General features: G+C 31.1%; 2 protein-coding genes across 2 annotated transcripts in view; one reads left to right on the top strand and one right to left on the bottom strand.

Moving 5' to 3' along the window:
- Positions 1–304: 304 nt before the first annotated feature.
- On the bottom strand, positions 305–7,164 carry LOC139489739 (uncharacterized). Its single transcript, XM_071276499.1, has 7 exons — positions 7,045–7,164; positions 6,162–6,495; positions 5,317–5,493; positions 3,351–3,464; positions 2,076–2,321; positions 1,507–1,704; positions 305–557 (listed from the first exon to the last, which is right to left on the bottom strand). The coding sequence occupies exons 1-7, from the start codon at positions 7,066–7,068 to the stop codon at positions 373–375; spliced, it is 1,278 nt and encodes a 425-aa protein (XP_071132600.1). The 5' UTR covers positions 7,069–7,164; the 3' UTR covers positions 305–372.
- Positions 7,162–18,760, top strand: part of LOC139489734 (sushi, von Willebrand factor type A, EGF and pentraxin domain-containing protein 1-like) — a 23,821-nt gene continuing 12,222 nt past the window's right edge. The window contains exons 1-15 of the mRNA XM_071276492.1: positions 7,162–7,227; positions 7,739–7,857; positions 9,486–9,651; positions 10,314–10,442; positions 11,089–11,218; positions 11,889–12,022; positions 13,210–13,401; positions 13,689–13,871; positions 14,518–14,772; positions 15,606–15,797; positions 16,067–16,255; positions 16,487–16,671; positions 17,005–17,290; positions 17,781–17,942; positions 18,270–18,431. Of these exons, the coding sequence (XP_071132593.1) occupies positions 7,783–7,857; positions 9,486–9,651; positions 10,314–10,442; positions 11,089–11,218; positions 11,889–12,022; positions 13,210–13,401; positions 13,689–13,871; positions 14,518–14,772; positions 15,606–15,797; positions 16,067–16,255; positions 16,487–16,671; positions 17,005–17,290; positions 17,781–17,942; positions 18,270–18,431 (2,440 nt within the window). The 5' untranslated portion in view covers positions 7,162–7,227; positions 7,739–7,782. The remainder of the gene's footprint in view (positions 7,228–7,738; positions 7,858–9,485; positions 9,652–10,313; positions 10,443–11,088; positions 11,219–11,888; positions 12,023–13,209; positions 13,402–13,688; positions 13,872–14,517; positions 14,773–15,605; positions 15,798–16,066; positions 16,256–16,486; positions 16,672–17,004; positions 17,291–17,780; positions 17,943–18,269; positions 18,432–18,760) is intronic.

Here is an 18,760-nt window from a genome sequence, read left to right as displayed (position 1 = left end):
CAATGTTCATTAACCAAAGAGCGATCAAACATTGTCGTCTAGCTTTGTTCATTCGTCATATTTTTCTGGCTAATATTATCCGTAGACTTCTTTACTTTGTTTTGCCTACATCATGTACATTATACCTTTATATTTTCATATTGAATATAATTGCCTTATACAAAAATAATGTAGTTTCACCAGACGATGTATAATTTTAGAAGTTTAAAATTCTAATTATTGATATGTAATCTTTAGATGCCTGTGTATTGGACAGCAATATACATGCATTGAAAGGTGTTGTGATGTATAAATAATTGGTACATAGAGATGAATTAATGTGTTTATTTGACGATAAAAGATATGATGACCAGACTAAACATGAAAAGGTCTTTAACACTGAACAGACACATTTTCTGGGATACATTCTTCTTGAAATTTTTCACAAAAATAGCTAAAATCTGATTGGCTGAGTTTTTCTATGTAAAACTCCTGCATTTCTCTACGGTTATTTGAACAATTAGAATATGTTGGACCAATATTATATCCTGTGGTTGACTGTAAATTTGTTACCATCACTGAAATAAAACATTAAAAAAATTAAATGTTTATTATCTCCAGCATTTGATAAAATGACATCTCTTGAATAAAATCATATAAAACGAATTAATGTAGATTAGTTCAGAATGTATTTTATCAGTTTGAATGTTTTCTCGACCAAACATTTCATATACAATTTACTACAACTACATGCTAATATTGGAACTCTCAAACTGACACTTGTTGGATAAAGAAATAGGAATTTATACGAATACCAATGACCAAATGTCTTGAGCGTCACTGATGAGTCTTATGTAGACGAAACGCGCGTCTGGCGTACTTAATTATAATCCTGGTAATTTGATAACTTTTACCAGAGATCAAATAACATAGAAGAGAGCAAGAATATGTTACTGTACGACCTTCATTAATATGTAAAACACAAAACGCATAGCTAAATATAAAATAACGCAACATTAGAAGTTTTGAACAATTCAAACGAGAAAACAAACTAAGGGATTTATGTACAATAATACGACTTACGATTACAATAGTATTTTGTCATGTGATCAAAGACTTTTCGTCTTGAAATTTCCTTTGAGTTCGGTAGTTTTATTATTTTTCTTTTAACATGTATTTGTCAATATATGAATATTAAAAACGCGCATTCCGTAAACGATGCAAATTCCTTCTAGCGTGTAAGTTGATTTTCGAGTATATTTTCGAACAGCGGTATACTACGTTGCCTTTATTTATGGATTATTCATCCAATTCACAGGTATTAATCTTTAGTTGTATTACTGAATTGTGTTTATAACGGAAATTAACAAGAATTTACACAAGAAATATTTTCCACTGGACACATCAAACAAACGATTAATGGAAAAAGCGTTTACCAAATAAGAGGTAAATATCTTTTAATATCAAATTTATAAATTAAATATATGATACATGTAGATTATAAATCGTTACATTATAATATTTTACCTGAACAATCGGGAATTGTATTTGTAGGCGTCCACGACCCAGAAGCTCCACAAACATAAAAATCATCTATTATAATACCACGGGGCACTGTGTAAGACTCTTTACAGAAAAATGTACAAAACTGACCGTAATCAGTCTTCCAGTTGTTACAAATTAAAGCCCCGTTTGCTGGAACACTCATAGGATCACAAGGTTTTGCTGTTTTGAATAAAGGAATACACAATGATCTTAAATTGTGAAAAGAAAATTGTATGCAATATCTTCATATGCATGAAAGAAACAAATATTCGATCGTTCATTAAATGAAGAAATTATGGTTAAAGGCATTTGGATGTATATTTAAAAATAAAACATGATAGTTCTGCAGATATTTGAAAATATAAGGAATACAAAACGGATGACGGAACCACATGAACTAAGTATTTAGTTTGTAACCTAAATCGTTTGTAGAGTGACTCTTTTTGTTCTTGACTAACAACGTCTTCAAATATAATTTAATTTAGCACTGAATACAACGCTGTAAAAATAAGTAAAAAAAATGAGTAAAACCTTTCTATGGGAAAACTTACGTCTTAAACTGATACCGAACAAGCAGTTTGTACTTAAACCGTTCGATGGTTTTACTGCTGAATAACTGACATTAAAATCTCCCCATGGAAATGTGAACTCATTGTTAAGGTAGTTAGTAGTGACATCTATCGGAAAATTATGAGGATCTGTAAAAGTAGGTATCTGCCATTCAACCAGATCAGTGAGTTTTGATGTGGTTATGTATTTGTCGCTAGAACAATTTGTCATCACCGGTGGCTGTATATCTGGAAACAGTTTTAATAAAACATGTAGAGATCTCAATCAAATTATTAGTTTCCGAACAAATTATTAGAGTTTTATCACTAAACAAAAGGTATTTATTCAGAACCTAGGTTAAAATATTGAAATAGTGAGATAACATGAATACATAACTACAAGGAAAATTAAAAAAACTGAATGTCTTTTATCAAAAGTCAAACTCAAAAGCTCACGTACATCAAGCGAATAGAAAACAAATGTCACAATATACAATAAAAAAATAATAGCTAAAAAGACACATATTAATAAATCTTTTTATTAGATATTTTACTGTTGTTGTCTCTTTGACACTTTCCAAATTTTCATTTTCAAATCTAATTTCTGTGTATATTTAGCTAACATTTTTATTGTGTATTATACTTTTACTACAAATTGGAAAGATGGTGCTCATGTGCACGTAAGACGATTTCAGTCCCACCGCATCTGTTTAAAGTTAGTCTATCTGTTACATTCTTTCTATGTTGTGATGTTATGCTATTGTTTCAGAAAAAGGGAGAAGGTTTGGTACCATTAAACTGTTTAATCCCGCTGCAAATGTTTGCACCTGTCCTAAGTCAGGAATCTGGTGTACAGTTTGTACGTTTGTTTATGTAATTTATACGTGATTCTCGTTTCTCGTTTTTTTATATAGATTAGACCGTTGGTTTTCCCGTTTGAATGGTTTTACACTAGTAATTTTGGGGCCCTTTATAGCTTGTTGTTCGGTGTGAGCCAAGGCTCCATGATGAAGGCCGAACACTGACCTATAATGGTTTACTTTTTTTTTTTAAATTGTTATTTGGATGGAGAGTTGTCTCATTGGCACTCATACCACATCTTCATATATCTATTTGTTTGTTGTTGTTTGTATTTCTTAGTGCTGGAGAAGTTAAATGTCAATGGCTGGTGTACTCTGTTGTTCGTTACTTGTATCATTTGATCCAATTAATACATCACATTGACACGCTATTTTTAAACAGGGAAAAGAAGTTAAAACAGTTTAAAAATATTCATACCAACGTCACAGTTTTTACCAGACCAACCATTAGAACATGTACATTGATAATCATCCGGTATGTTTGTACAAATTCCTCCATTCTTACATGGACCACTTGAACAGGAGTTATAATCTGAAATGAAAAGCATAATTACAAAATGTGCATTTTTTATTACTTGAATGGTCATTACATTACATTAAATATAGGTATATCGTTCAGTGTTTAGATATGAGATGATTTGGTATGAGTGACAAAGAACATTTTTGAAGAATTTAGAAATTTTCGGTTCAGTAATTGTTACACACACACACATATATATATATATATATATATATATATATATGTATATTAAGGATTTATGTGACCTTCTGCTTTTTTTTTAAATTTTGTACCTTAAGGTTTACTATTTCATTCTAAATCATATTTCAATAAGTTGGTATTTTGAGCAATATTAAATAATGATTATCATACAATTTCTCTAATTCTTACTCGATTTACCCCTTTCCCGATCGGTTGATTATTTGTATTTTTCTAATTCTTCGTCAATTTATCCCTTCTGTACCCATTGTATAAAATATGATTAACGTGTGATTCGTTTGATCTCAGTTCCTCATTGGTTAACATCCTATTATGACATCGAATTTTCTTGCTATCATCTGAATTCCTTTTGTGACGGCATGAAAAGAGGCGACCATGCCTAATGACGTCACATAGAAAACCCCAATCGTTTTGCAGATCATTCGAAAAGAAGGAAAAAGTTTGCCTGTATATTGTTTGAAATCATTAGAGAAACAGATTCCACCACTTAATATCGTGTAATACGATATTTATCGAGTTATATTTTAAATATATAAAACGCTCGGCGAGCCTCGCGTTTTAAATTTGAAAATTTAACTGCCTCGAATGGATAAATATCGTATTAAACTCGATGCAGTGGTAGAAACTATATCTAATCAACGTGTTGTTTGTTTGATCTCAGTTATACATGTACATTGGTCAAATTCGATTATGACGTCAAATTTTCTTGCTTTCCTCTGAAATTCCACTGTGACGTAACAAAAAAGGCAACCATGCCTGATGACGTAACATAGAAAGAGCATATCGTCTAAAAATCATTAGAGAAACGGATTCCACCACCAAATCTCGTGAAAAACAATATTTATCCCCTATCGACAGTTAAACTATATATAATTATAACGGTAGGCGAGCCTCGCGTTTTAAATTTGACAATTTAACTGTCTTGAGTAGAAAAAAAATCATATCACTCTCAATAAGAGTTGTGGAATATATAAATATTGACGAATAAAATGTAAATTTGGAAAAATGACCAATTCGATTTTATATCAAACATGCTACGACATTCGTTATCAGAACACAATTTTCTTTTACTAGATGCTTGTTATTCTGTAAAATTCATTTAAAACGTATTGAAAGTATCACATCAGCTTGTGTTGAAGGAACATGCATATCCTTCATTAGATCCCTGGTTGAAAACCCTGGTAAGTTTAATAATTATATATATATAAATAACAGAAGACATATTTTATGTAATAACTGATATCTTATAAACCTTGTACCTTTGATAACTTATTGCAACATTTCAAAAAATATTGCTTTTATCGTCTAATTGTTTTAGTTGGTGACGGGTAATGAAGCTGTTCGAATGACGATTGACCATATAACAGACCCAAACAAAAGAAAGAAAATCCTAGTAAGTTGGCTTAAATATGACTTTGTTTACGTTGATGGGTTATTGTATCATTTTATATTAAATATCATATCATGCAATTGCTATCTTTAGGAACAATTAATCTGCAGCGCCTTAATTTGTTAACATTTTCTTTCTTTACACTGCACATGACGTTTTTCATATTTCGTATCAATTTGTTGCTACAATAAATGACTTACATGGAATTATAACTAGTTTATAACAAAGCTAAAACGATGACTTGATGTTTTAGTTGATAAAATTAAATTTACTCACATGCACATCTTGGTTTTGTTCCACTCCATATTGCGTTCAGTTCACATTTTCTACTAGAAGATCCGTCCACCAACAGATATCCAGTCTGACAGGTGTAAGTTACAGTACTACCATACGTGAAGGTACCTCCGTTTAATATACCATTTGTTAGAGATCCAGGATTTCCGCAGTTTACCTCTACAACGATGTACAATAAGTACGTTTAATTTTCTTTAAACAAAAAATTAAGGAGATGAGGTATGAATGCAAATGAGACAACTATCCAAATAAAGTTGAAGTAAGCAAGTATAGGCAATCTTCAACAATGAGAAAAAAAACATACAGTATAGTAGTTAGTTAGGATATTTTCTTACTTTCAAATTTCACTTAATATGGTGAAAATATTGTATCACCTGATTAATTTATGTATGTCAATCGATTGAGTGAGACAGGGACTATCTAAATGGTTGATTTCATATTTGTTGTTAGACGGCAACCAGTAGTGTAATGCTTTTTAAGGATACATTTACACGGATTAATTCAGTTCCCTTTATACAAATGTTTGACAATGATATTTAGTTTTAACAATTTACCTTTGAACCGGATTTTGATCAATCTGATAATTATTCTAATCATGTGTAGTTTTATTTCTAAGAAAACCATGTTCATTATACTGGAGACTATTTCAATGTGGATGTGTTTTTTTAGACAACTAACATATTGATATAGCTCTGCTTTAAAATTATAATGTGCCGCCATGTTTGATGCTGCTATATCTGCATATGCATGCAACCATGATTTTTATTTTTTAACATTTGGTAGATAATTGCATATATTTAACTTGTATAGAATTTAATCAAACTTACGAAGTCCACAACATGCTCCATAGAATCCTGTTACACAACTACATGAAATGCTATTTGATGTTCCTCCATTATGACAAAATGCATTACAATTTGAGTAGTCCCATCCCATATCGTTGGTAGCGCATGTGTTGAATTCGAAGACACATCCGGGCATGCTGGTATACAGCCATACTCTTCTTGATCGTTTACGTTCACCGTTGCATTCTCTGTCACATTCTCCCCATGCTTCCCACTCCTCCCATCTACATCCACATTGATCCCACTGTGAGGAGATTCCACATTCTGTAGAACCAAGTAACGAAAGGAACAAAAGCAAAAGCCATGGAATGGATCTCTAAAGGAAAATAATAATCACACCTAGAAAAATCTTAGTATCAATATCCTCTGTTTTAGTCGCATTCTTTAAAAACAAAAAAAAGGCAACAGTAGTCTACCGCTGTTCGAAACTCATAGAGAGAAAAAAATCAAATCTGGGTTACAAACTAAAACTGAGGGAAACGCATCAAATATAAGAGGAGAACAACGAAACAACCGGAACACAACATTAAAATGTAACACACAAAGAAACGAACTATAATACAACAATGGCAATTTTCCTGACTTACCACACAATGCCATGTGATCAATGGGACTTAAATCAAATATATCATACTCGATTATTTTCTTTATTTTGAGAATCCAAAATGTTAAATATGAATCAAAAGAAAAATCATAATTTGATGTTTTTTCTGTTTGAAAACCTGCAACTATCCTAACATTTATACATGGTTTCTCTTTCTGATTCATAACACATCTTGATTTTCATATAATTAAAATGCATTTTTCTATATTTCTTACAACGCTCCAATGTCTTAAAATATTTATAAGTAAAATAGTTACTTACCATTATCCGATCCAGAATACACATATAACAAACCAACGGTGTATTTCAATATTTTAAATACTAGTACAGTACACTCCTACTTGCATATATTCTATATTAAATAATTTCGATACGCATGCGTAACATAACTTCCTTATTTGAGAAATCTATCAATATATTCAGTCCGTCTTGTGGTGTTTAATGGTAAGGTTATTTTAAAAATATTATCTGTTTAGAACGTTATTATTATAGTATCGATAATTTGAAAGCAATACATTGCTATTAAAAAACATGTATAAACTAAAGTAGTATATATTAAAGTATTTACGCAGTTCCTTGTTCTTTTCAATGGATAGCAGCAAAAAAGTGACAATACAACTTTCGCAATAATGGAAATACTATTGCTTGACGTTTGTATTTCAACCTTTTTTAATGTAAATTCAGAATCATAATATTTTATATATTATCATTGCCTATATCTGATAAGTGCTTTTAATGCTTCCACAAAATTTTCAAGTTCTCTGTGGTTTATCCGAAGTACCTATCGGAAGTCACTGGTATAAATTTTCTACTGAAAAGAAGAGGGTTTATCACAAAGTTCGTCACTTTCTATGTAATTTTCAAAAAAAAAATATAGGAAGGAAGAAGATTAAACCTCCGAAACCCTCCGCTGGATCTGCCAAATAGTTTATATATATATTTATTTTAATTTCAGGACAATTTACAATAACTATATTATACGATTCATTGTACAACAGTATGATGACGTCCAATCTTGTAGTTGCTGTAATTTCCCTTTTTATCGTAAATGTCTTTGGAGAAAACGAGAATCAGGTAAGTAATTTCCGAAAATGATTTTATAACTCAAAGGGTATATGAATGTTTCACAATCTGAAACAATGTCATTTGGATAACAATACAATTTAAACGACATAATTTGAATACGACATTTTGTATTTTATTGAAATATTTTTAACTTCTAAATACTTTTTATGCCCCACCTACGATAGTAGAGGGGCATTATGTTTTCTGGTCTGTGCGTCCGTCCGTCCGTCCGTCTGTCCGTTCGTTCGTCCGTCCGTCTGTCCCGCTTCAGGTTAAAGTTTTTGGTCAAGGTAGTTTTTGATGAAGTTTAAGTCCAATCGACTTCAAACTTAGTACACATGTCCCCTATGATATGATCTTTCTAATTTTAATGCCAAATTAGAGTTTTTACCCCAATTTCACGGTCCACTGAACATGGAAAATGATAGTGCGAGTGGGGCATTCGTGTACTGAGGACACATTCTTGTTTTCTAATGTATTACTACACACGTATAGTTGACAAATATTTTATTATTTCATGTACATACAATATAATTGAATAAAATATGTACTTTGGATAATGAAAAAAAAACAAGATAAATTGGTCCTGTTTTGAAATTTTTCGTTGAAATGAATTATGATGTTTCCTATTGTATTGGACATAAGCTTCAACTCCACCAAAAAGTTATGCCCTTACTCAATCTAATTGTGATGGAATAAATAAAACAAAATTACAAACAACAACATTTCTATACTATTTAATGAAATCAGGTTTAATCACGAACAAACATACAGACGAATTGAGTGTATTAAAGACAGCTACACATTTGTTAGATCTTCAAAACTAATGATTGAAAAGTAAACAATACTAGTACCTGAAATAATAGCCTGCAGCACCACTATATATTTTTCATGATATCTAAAAATACCTACATACAATATCTATAATTTTTTTCCATCTTACACAAATTAAAAATATATCGTATATGCCTTGACAGAACATTTTCATGTGTATACTTGATAATATTGTCTCTTGCTCTGCCGTGAAAGAAAGTTTTCACGTGTATTTTTATAGTTTCCTGTATTTTCCTTGACAAAACATTTTCATATGTATATTAATATGTATATTAATATTTATATTAATATTTATATATATTATAGTGTCCAGTATTTAACTTGACATTTTTTTATATCCATGCTTAAATTTCCTGTATCTGCCGTGACTGAACATTTCTAGTTTCCGTTAACTGTCTTTACAGAAAATTTACATGGGTATGTTTTGATAGTGTCTGTTAGCCTTTACATGAAATTTTCATGTGTATGTTGATATAAGGTTCATTAATCGCAATTACATAAAAACATGTTATGTTTACATTGTATGCTTTATAATAGTGTCTTTGTCTGCCTTGACAGAACATTGACATGCATTTTTATAGTGTCTAGTATATTTTTATAGCATCTCGTATCTTTCTTGATGGAACAGTGACCCGTATATTCTTTTTTTTCATGTTTATAGTGTGTAGTATCTGCCTTGACAGAACCTTGCCATTTGTATGTTTAAAGCGTCTCGTATCTGCCTTGTCAGAACATTTTTGTGTGTATGTTTATAAAGTCTCGTGTTTAATAGACAGAACAAATTTACATGTTTATGTTTACAGTGTCCTGTATCTGCATTGGCAAACAATTTTCATGTTCGACACACTTATCCTGATGTAAAAGATTTCATTCCTCATGGAACCACATTGACAGTTAAATGTAAATCTACGAGAAAATTTTCCTGGGCGTTTTGTCAGAGTGGTCAATGGACAGTAGAAGATAATGGCTGTAAGCATACATTATATATTTACGACTACAGACCGCTATACAAAAATGAATGGCTGGTAATTCTCGTCAAAACTATGTTTTAATTAAATTCTTTTTTTCAAAAACAAATTACACACTGTGATTTAATTTTTTTTTAACATACTGATGTTTCGAAATTACACACTGAGATTTTCTATATAATCAAACAAAAAATAAAATGACACACACAGATCAAATAAATTGAAAAACATAGTGAGAATTGTTAATCATTTTAATGATACACTGAGATTCCAAAATATTCACTTAGTTTAATATGCATATTACTTATGAATATTCATGGCATGAATATTTACATAGATTGCTATTTTGGTCTCCGGAACTCTCGTCATCTTAAATTAATGAAATGCTGATTTCACATTACTTTTGTCTTCGATGGAGAAAGCAGAATTCTTTTCATAGAAAAAAGAATTACCATGAGCTACCATCACGTTTTGCAAACAGATGACTTAATCTTAAAAGTGAGAACTTTGAATACCTTTAAAAATGTACATGTCAAGTACCATTAATTCCTGAAATATGGTAGCTGATAAAGATGAATAAAGATGATCTAAAAGTTATGAATAGCCAATATGATATGCATTCAGCTTTTATTAATCTATGAATCATTATTTATTCATCATTAGGTTTTTCAAAGATTACCAAAGAGATAGCAAAACCATTAAAAAGAAAAAAACGTTTTTTTTTCCGAATTTTTGTCGCAATTGTTGCCAATGTTGTTTGTGGTATATTCAGTTGCAGTAGACCAAAATCAAGTAAGATAATTTTTCTTTATTAGGTTCTTGTAGCTTCAAAAAGATTTTGAAAAGTTAACTGAAATCGATTGAATATTGATATACAGAACTGTAAAATGTAGAATGTAGTAAACATCAAAATACGTTTGTGGAGTTGAAATTCGATGATGAAATTTCTGAATTTTAAAGATGCCTGTGGTTATTGACCATCAATTAATATCTGAGTATGATAGTTTCACACCGTTTTTAGAATTTAAAGATAAATTTAGAAATATGATGATCCTTGCGCAATATTCATAATTCCCACATGGAGAACAAATAACATAGAAAGTAGGAACTAAAGTTCACAAGACGGATTTACACAACGAGCAAAACCCATACCGCATAAAAGGCCAAACAAGGTGACGAAATTACAAATGTAAATCAGTTCAAACGAATTATCAAACGGTCTGATTTATATATTTTACATAACAATTACCGATATACCAATTATGATATACAGAAACATACGATAACCACTTAACTACAGGCTCCCGACTTAAGATATACACATACATAATGTGGGAGGGTTAAACATGTTAGCTGGAGCCAAATCCTCCCCTAACTGTGATAATGGTGACAGTACGACATAAGAACAAACTTTAGAATATTTTCTGTTATTTTACAGGAGATACAACTATACCGCAGATAAGTGGTTGCCCATCTGATAGAACTGTAACAGCAATTCCATTTCAGCACCATGCCTTTGTTGATTGGACCCCTCCTACAGCATGGGATAATAGAGACGGACAAATCAGGTACTTAAACAAACTAGACGAACTCAGAACTGTTTAGCTTGGAATGTTTAATAAAATAATGCAGTGCCCTCATACGGTCAGTACCTCCAGTGTAAATGGCGTGATCGTAGCAAGCGGTATATAACAAATGGATTATTTGGGTGAGAACAGTTAAGGAAATGAACATCATGTTTTCTTTGCAATCATGATTACTTTTCAAAATATTACTTTTATAAAGATTTGATCATATATACTTTTGCACTGGTCATTTCATCTCACATTAATTTGATATTTGATAAATTCTCATTTGATGTTTTAAAATGAAATTTTAATTTCTTTAATTGTACAACAATATCCTCCTACCCACGAAATGTAGGTGTCAATCTAAATTACAATGTGAAAGCAAACAACCAAAATTTGCAAGCAAGCCGTTTTAAACTTTTGTTCAGCTTGGAATATCATGATATATCTAACAACAATTTTCAGTGAACTTTTTTTAGTTGTAAAAAGATGTAATTTTTTAGTTCAATCATGAATACGAACGATGCAATTTTCAAAGAATGAAAATTAAATGCATTAGTGTTTTTTGTTGTTTTTCAAACCTAACCTAATAGACGTCCCACAGATAAGTTAACTAATTAAACAACGAAAATATGAAAAAAGACAAAACTGCATTTTCTGTAATTCACAGCGTCCATATAAATGGTCCCTACTTTCCTTGTGGTCCATTCTTCGAACGAGATGGTAGACCAACGACAGTTGGTTATTATGCCCGAGATCAAGCAGGAAATATGGCAACATGCAACTTTAACATTTATGTAAAAGGTGAACAATAGTATATGTTATAGACTAAAACGGCCAAAATAAATTGAGCATAAAAACTCATTCTGTAATGAAAATGGTGATCTGCATCAACAAAAGTTTGAATCCACCAAAACAAAAAAAGAAGAAAAAAAAACGACAGAGAAGAAAAGAAAGATAATGTATTTCATAGTATTGAATTCATATATAGTTATCTTACCTCATATGCGTTTATAGAAATATAATTGGTTAAACGCAACCGTGTGGAGACAGTGTATACATTATATGGGATTAGTAGCTGTGGTTTATTTCAATTATACAGTTAGAAGTGGTGCTATGTCCTTAGTATGAATAACACAGTTTTGGGAGGCATAATCTAAAAGGTTTCAACAGACAAAGGAATTGATGATGAAACATTGAAATAAATTCAAAGAACACAAAGTACAGCTAAAAACGTTTTATTGTTTGCTTTTGATTATGTACATGTGATCTACATATGTTTGAAGACCATTGGTTGACTTCGGCTGTGGTCTGCTCTCTGGTCGGGTTGTTGTCTCTTTGACACATTCCTCATTTCCATTCTCAATTTCATTTTAGTTCTTAACAATTGACTTTTCTCAAACTTTTTTCAGAAAGAGTAAATCAAAAAGCCAAACTTTATTTCTTAAAATACCAACGTATTAGAGTTGTGTTGAGAAATGATATATTATACTTTAAAAAATAAAAATCTCGGCATTCCTATAGGAGCAAACTGTACTACTTTATTGTAGGGGAAAGGGAGGACAGATAGAGGAATTGTTTATTGACTATTTAATGGTTTCTCTCATTGATGTAAAAATGGAGTAGATATCATATTTCAAATAAGATTTTGCACATAGCTTATAGTTAATGAATATTTGAAATTTTGAAATACTATACAAAACACATATATCAAAATGTTTCTAAATGTAGATAATATAATATGAGAAGATGCGGTATGAGTGCTAATGAGACAACTCTCCATCCAAGTCAAAATTTATAAAAGTACACTGTTAAAGGTCAAAGTACGGTCTTGAACACGGATCCTTTGCTATCCTAATACAACAAGCTACAAAGGGCCTGAAACATTACTAGTGTAAAACCATTCAAACGGGAAAACCAACGGTCTAATGTATATAAAATAAATGAAATAATTATACATTTTTCATGAGTTCAGTGTTGTTCAATTCCAGTAATACGATGTCCAGTGCGTTCGGGTAGTATACCAGATGGATATAGAGTCTGTCATCCGAGCTATGGTATGGTATTAGGAGCACTCTGTTGGTATGGCTGTTACCAAGGACACACACTAAAAGGAGCACCAGCAACAATAGAATGTTTAGAAACAGGCGAATGGTCAAGTCAAAAGGAGCCATATTGTGAAAGTAAGTAACATTTGGGATGACGTATACAGAAATCATTAACTCTGAAATGGGAGAATATGTAGAATTAAGTTATTGGTCATTGATAAAATAAGCAGAGCTAATAATTAAAACATAAGTTTCTTTCATGCGTCATGGGTTGCTTTCGTACAAAATGATAGCATATGACGAAATTAAAATATTAGTACTTCAGCTTATATCAGATCAACATTTGTTTTATTGAACACTTACATGTACTGTAAATATATGCATATGTATTATAATACATAACTGTTCTTCTATTTTTACAGAAAAACAGTGTACACCGATTGTACAACGTGGCCAGCTTAGTTTTTCGTGCACAGCAGATTTTTACTCCAGATCTATTTGTACATATGGATGCGATGCAGGATTTGATATTCCTACAAATCAACGGAGAACTAAAGTTTGTTTAGCATCCGGGACTTGGAACGGATACGATCCGGATTGTGTTGGTAAATGCTTTAACTTTTATTACAATTCACTAAGATTGATGAAAAGATTTGGAATGCATACGATCCGGATTGTGTTGGTAATATTTTGAACAAAATAACACTTTTAAACCTAGTATAATAATCTCATCGAAGATACCAGTTTCTATATTTGTTCGGAGAGGTGCAAAGTAAACATTTAAATTAAAAAAAAAACGTCCATTTTATTTTTGCGTCAGACACACGGTTGTCTTCAAAAGAATTATTAGTGACGCTCGAACGATATTTTTTTTAAATAAAGTACAAAATTGTACCATTACATAAGTATATTGTGAATAGATTGTTTTTTCAAGCAAGCAAAAATTATATTATGAATGTAAATTTACAAATACAAATAAATAGTAGGGAGAAACCTAAAAAAATCTTTATTATCTGTCTTTTCTGAAGCTCGTTCGAAAATTTAGTTTTATTGTATATATTTCTCAAAACAATAACAAATAACTACTAAAAACAAACGTTTATAATTTATATATCTTTCTATATGCAGTCATTTAATATTTGTCATAAATCAAATATCTGTATATTTCAGCATAAACTCATTAAATTTATTTGTTCAATAAAAACCAGTTTTCATTATTTTAATTGTAATATGATTCATTTTGTTTATTAGATGTTGAACCGCCTTCAATAGCACAATGTCCAAATACCTTAATGTTTTATCCTGGAGATAATAAAGACACTGCCTTTATTTCCTGGGATAAACCAGTAGTCATAGACAACAAAGACAAGGGATTGGAACCAACACAAGTAACAGGTCCTCCGTCAGCCTCCGAACAAGGAGTTAATACGTATAATGTCAAATACACAGTTAAAGATTCAGCAGGCAACGAAGGAATGGAGTGTTCATTTGACATTGTGATCAAACGTAAGAAATTATCATATTGTACATTTTCATCACTTTTAATATTTAATATGTGTTTGTCTTTTTTTTGCATCTGTTGATCTGTGATTCTGACAATACTGTATCAAATTTGAAAAAAAGATTGTCTTTCGATTAGCATTTAATTAAAGCACAACTGAATAATATTACATTTCCACAAGGAGATTAATACCATTTTATCGGTTTGATTACTGAAGAATCTCCGACGAATTATTTTATAACAACGGTCACCTTGCTTTTTTCGTCTCGATGTGTTTGTATCTTTAGATATGTGCAAATTCCAGAACGCACAAAATTTGGTATATTTGAATTTGAGTTATTTAAATATTAAAGTCGCGATCGTAATGACGATGCAGATACTGCTTATCTCATGTATAATCTATAACACAAAAGATATAGCACCTACCAATTGAGAAACATTTAAATTCCAAAGCAAAATGAATGTTGATTACCGGAGATTTATACTCCAACGCTTATGACGTGAAGTTGAGTGCTGGGAATGTTTTAAAATAAGAGCCTCTATATTGGCAGCGCTCAATTTTCTATCTAGATATACATTTTGTCAGAGTGTGAATTATATCTCTAGCGCTAAACCTAACGTCACCATTCCAGTGTTTTCTTTAAAAAATTACAAAGCCATTAACTTAAATCAACTATACCAACAGTTATATGTAGTATGGATGGATTTAACCTTAACAAGGTTTATTCAATTTTATCTTTTTTTTATCATATTTCTGTAACATGGTCTTATATCATTCCATCAACTTTTTGCTGCATATTAACAAAAAATACATTTATTATATGATGTTTCTTTACAGAACTGAGATGTCCTAAGCTATACCCACTGCCTTATATGAAGTTAAACTGTACAGGAACGAGGCGCGGTTCCGAATGTGCTTTTTCGTGCCAGGATAACTCAGTATTAGTCGGCAAAAGAAACACCTTCTGCACAAGAACTGGAGAAGATCCTTATGCAAAATGGGCGATGGATTTCCAGCCTTTCTGTGAATGTAAGATTTCATCTTTTGTTTCTTTCGTTTAACAAAAAAAACCACATACTTTTTGTAAGCAGCTGAATTCATAATAAATATTGTAAATGATATATTTGCAACAAAAGCCTAAAGTGTTTTAAAACAAGACAACAATGTTCTTTTTTCGTTTGATTAAAAACCTCAGGAAAAGTATGATCTGAAGAAGAAAAAAGAATTCTTTAAATTTGTGTACCTATTCTGGTGTTTCTTTAACTTCCTTTGCTAGAAACAAGCTTTGAAAATTTCAGTATCCAATGGTTGTCAAGATCTAGTACCCCCTGAAAATGGAGCTATGGCATGTGACGTGTGGGTTGGTGGACGCTATTGTCACCCCTTGTGTTCTCAGGGATATTCTGTACTTGCTTCATTACCAAATTTCTTGATTTGCCAAGACAATGGAATTTGGACAAACCACGACAAACTGAAAGACTGTTTTGGTAAGTACGGCATTACAGAATTCGAAAGTGAAACATAGTACACAAAATGTAGAGAAACGGATTAAAATCATATAAAAACAAGTAATTTTTGAAACGGAAATGGTGATAAGGAGCATTTCTATACGGCATATATTCTTACTACACTGTAACTGAAATACAGACAGATATAACACTTTTACGTTATAACGTATTAGTCAAAAATCCATGTACATTTTGTTTTCATTTTCGTAGATACATCAAACTCCAGACGTAGATATGTTACCATGGAAGCTGAGTTTTATTTCACGGGTAACTGCAACGATCCAGTTATTCAGGCTGAGATAAAGGAAAAATATATGACTGCCATAACAAATTCAAATTCCTTTCTTGTAAAGAAAATGTGCATGCCTCCTGAGTGCAATATTGGAAACGTGAAGGTATTTCATATAAGAATAAAACAAACACATTTTAAGGTAATTGGACGGAAACAATTTTCCAATATGGTATAAATTACAACTCAAATGTTTTTGTAATATGTCTGAGGGACATTTCGGTCATGTAATTACAATATTTGTTCGTATATTTTCAAATGCAAGCTAGGCTCAAAGTTTTATCTTACAACCTTAGCTTTACTGGAGAAAAGACCAGTAACATAAACATTTTTTTTAAATATGCTCTCAGCGTCAAATATTTGCGTTTATTGTAATGTTTTGCGTTTGACATCACACACTATGTTATTGATGCAAGTTTGAGTAACTTTTTGCATACAGGTAATTTGTCCAACAACATCAAAGAAAAGATCAACTGATAACATGAAAATAAATACAGACATATCTTTCGAGTCTGGAAATGGTACACTTACATCACAACAATATGAAACAGAAGTGTATACTTATACGGAGTTTCTGAGTTCTCTAGAGACAGAACTGAAATCAGACAACTTTACACTCATTATCAATGACCAGCATGCTTATCTCCTTGAAATGACATCAAACGACTTACATCTAGATTGTCCTGATAATTCTGTTCCTGTATTCAGCGTTATAGTTGCATGTGGTGAGTGGACCTAAAACTAGCGGGGTTCATGATTAATAATTTGTCTGTAATGGTATGATACACACATCTCACATGAATCAAAAACTATATATTTTTTTTTTTTTTTATGATAAACCTGTTAGAAATAAAGGTTTTAATTTATCTTGCAAAGTTGTTTTTTATTATTAATTTTACGTCTATTCCGTAATTTTTTTTTTCAATATTTATCTTTATACATCTCTGTCATTCCAAAAATTGGTTTTGATCGATTCTTTTCAATAATGATTCGGCGATTTGGACAAACTTATTTTATAATGTGTTGTTTGTAATAATAGTATATGTTTTGAAATCGGTAATTATGTTGTTTTATCAAATTAGATATTAGCCTAATTTTAACATTCAAATCTATAATATATATATAGATCATAACTGTGTTTACTAATATGCTCTTTAATATAGTCGTTATGAACACTACCTGATTTTTTAAATATTTCATGGTTACCATTTTTAGTGCAATGTCCCCCTGGCACATTTTATGACGGCAGTTCAAAAACCTGTAGTACATGTTCTAGAGGTTCTTACCAACCACATTCTGCTCAGGATGACTGTACTCCATGTCCGTATACTCAGACAACATCCAGAATTGGTGCTAAAGATGCATCGGAATGTGAAGGTACTCATACATGTAGTGACAGAAGAATGATTAAAAATTCATTTGCAAACAGGGATACTTTAAATTCACATGATTATTATCTATGAATTTTTCTGTAAAGTAAAAATAGTAATGTTGCAATGTTGAAAGAGAGTTAACAAAATCGAAAATCCAGGATTTTTTTTTAGTCTTTGACTTGATATACTAAATGTACTGTATGATTCAAATCATAAAGCAAATTTTAAAAATAAAGACCCTCAAGTTTATTCGCATAGTAAAAATCAATTACTAGAAATAGTAATTTGCTGTTATATAAAAGAAATTTTGCTGTATTGTACTGTATTGTAGATGCTTGTGAACCTGGTACCTGGTCTCTGAATGGTATCCCACCATGTGTAGAATGTGATGTTGGCTATTACGAAAGCGACTATGGTTCTACAGTATGTAAACAATGTCCAGGAAATCGCATCACACTGATGGAAAAAAGTGACAATGTGTCGACTTGTGTTGGTAAGATATAATTGTTTTTCGCATTATTTTTTATTATTCATTTTTTTTTATCAAAGCAAAATCAGAATCACTTTGAAACAAAGATCAACAAGAATTGGTCGCCATAAGTTTAACACACTTTTCGATATAAAATATTGAATCAATACGGATTATGGCTGTAGCTTCATTTATGGCAAAACAATCAACGAGATTTATTCATCCTAATAAATACTAAGTCGATTATTATACAATTGTTGAAGTAAAAATTAAGTAAAAACTTAAGATGATGATACATGCAATTTCAGGATTCCATTTTTAAGTAGCAACATTCAAGCAGCACCTGCATACGG

This window comes from Mytilus edulis, chromosome 9 (genome assembly GCF_963676685.1).
Source record: "Mytilus edulis chromosome 9, xbMytEdul2.2, whole genome shotgun sequence".
NCBI lineage: Eukaryota > Metazoa > Mollusca > Bivalvia > Mytilida > Mytilidae > Mytilus > Mytilus edulis.
This window is presented reverse-complemented; position numbering and strand designations above follow the sequence as displayed.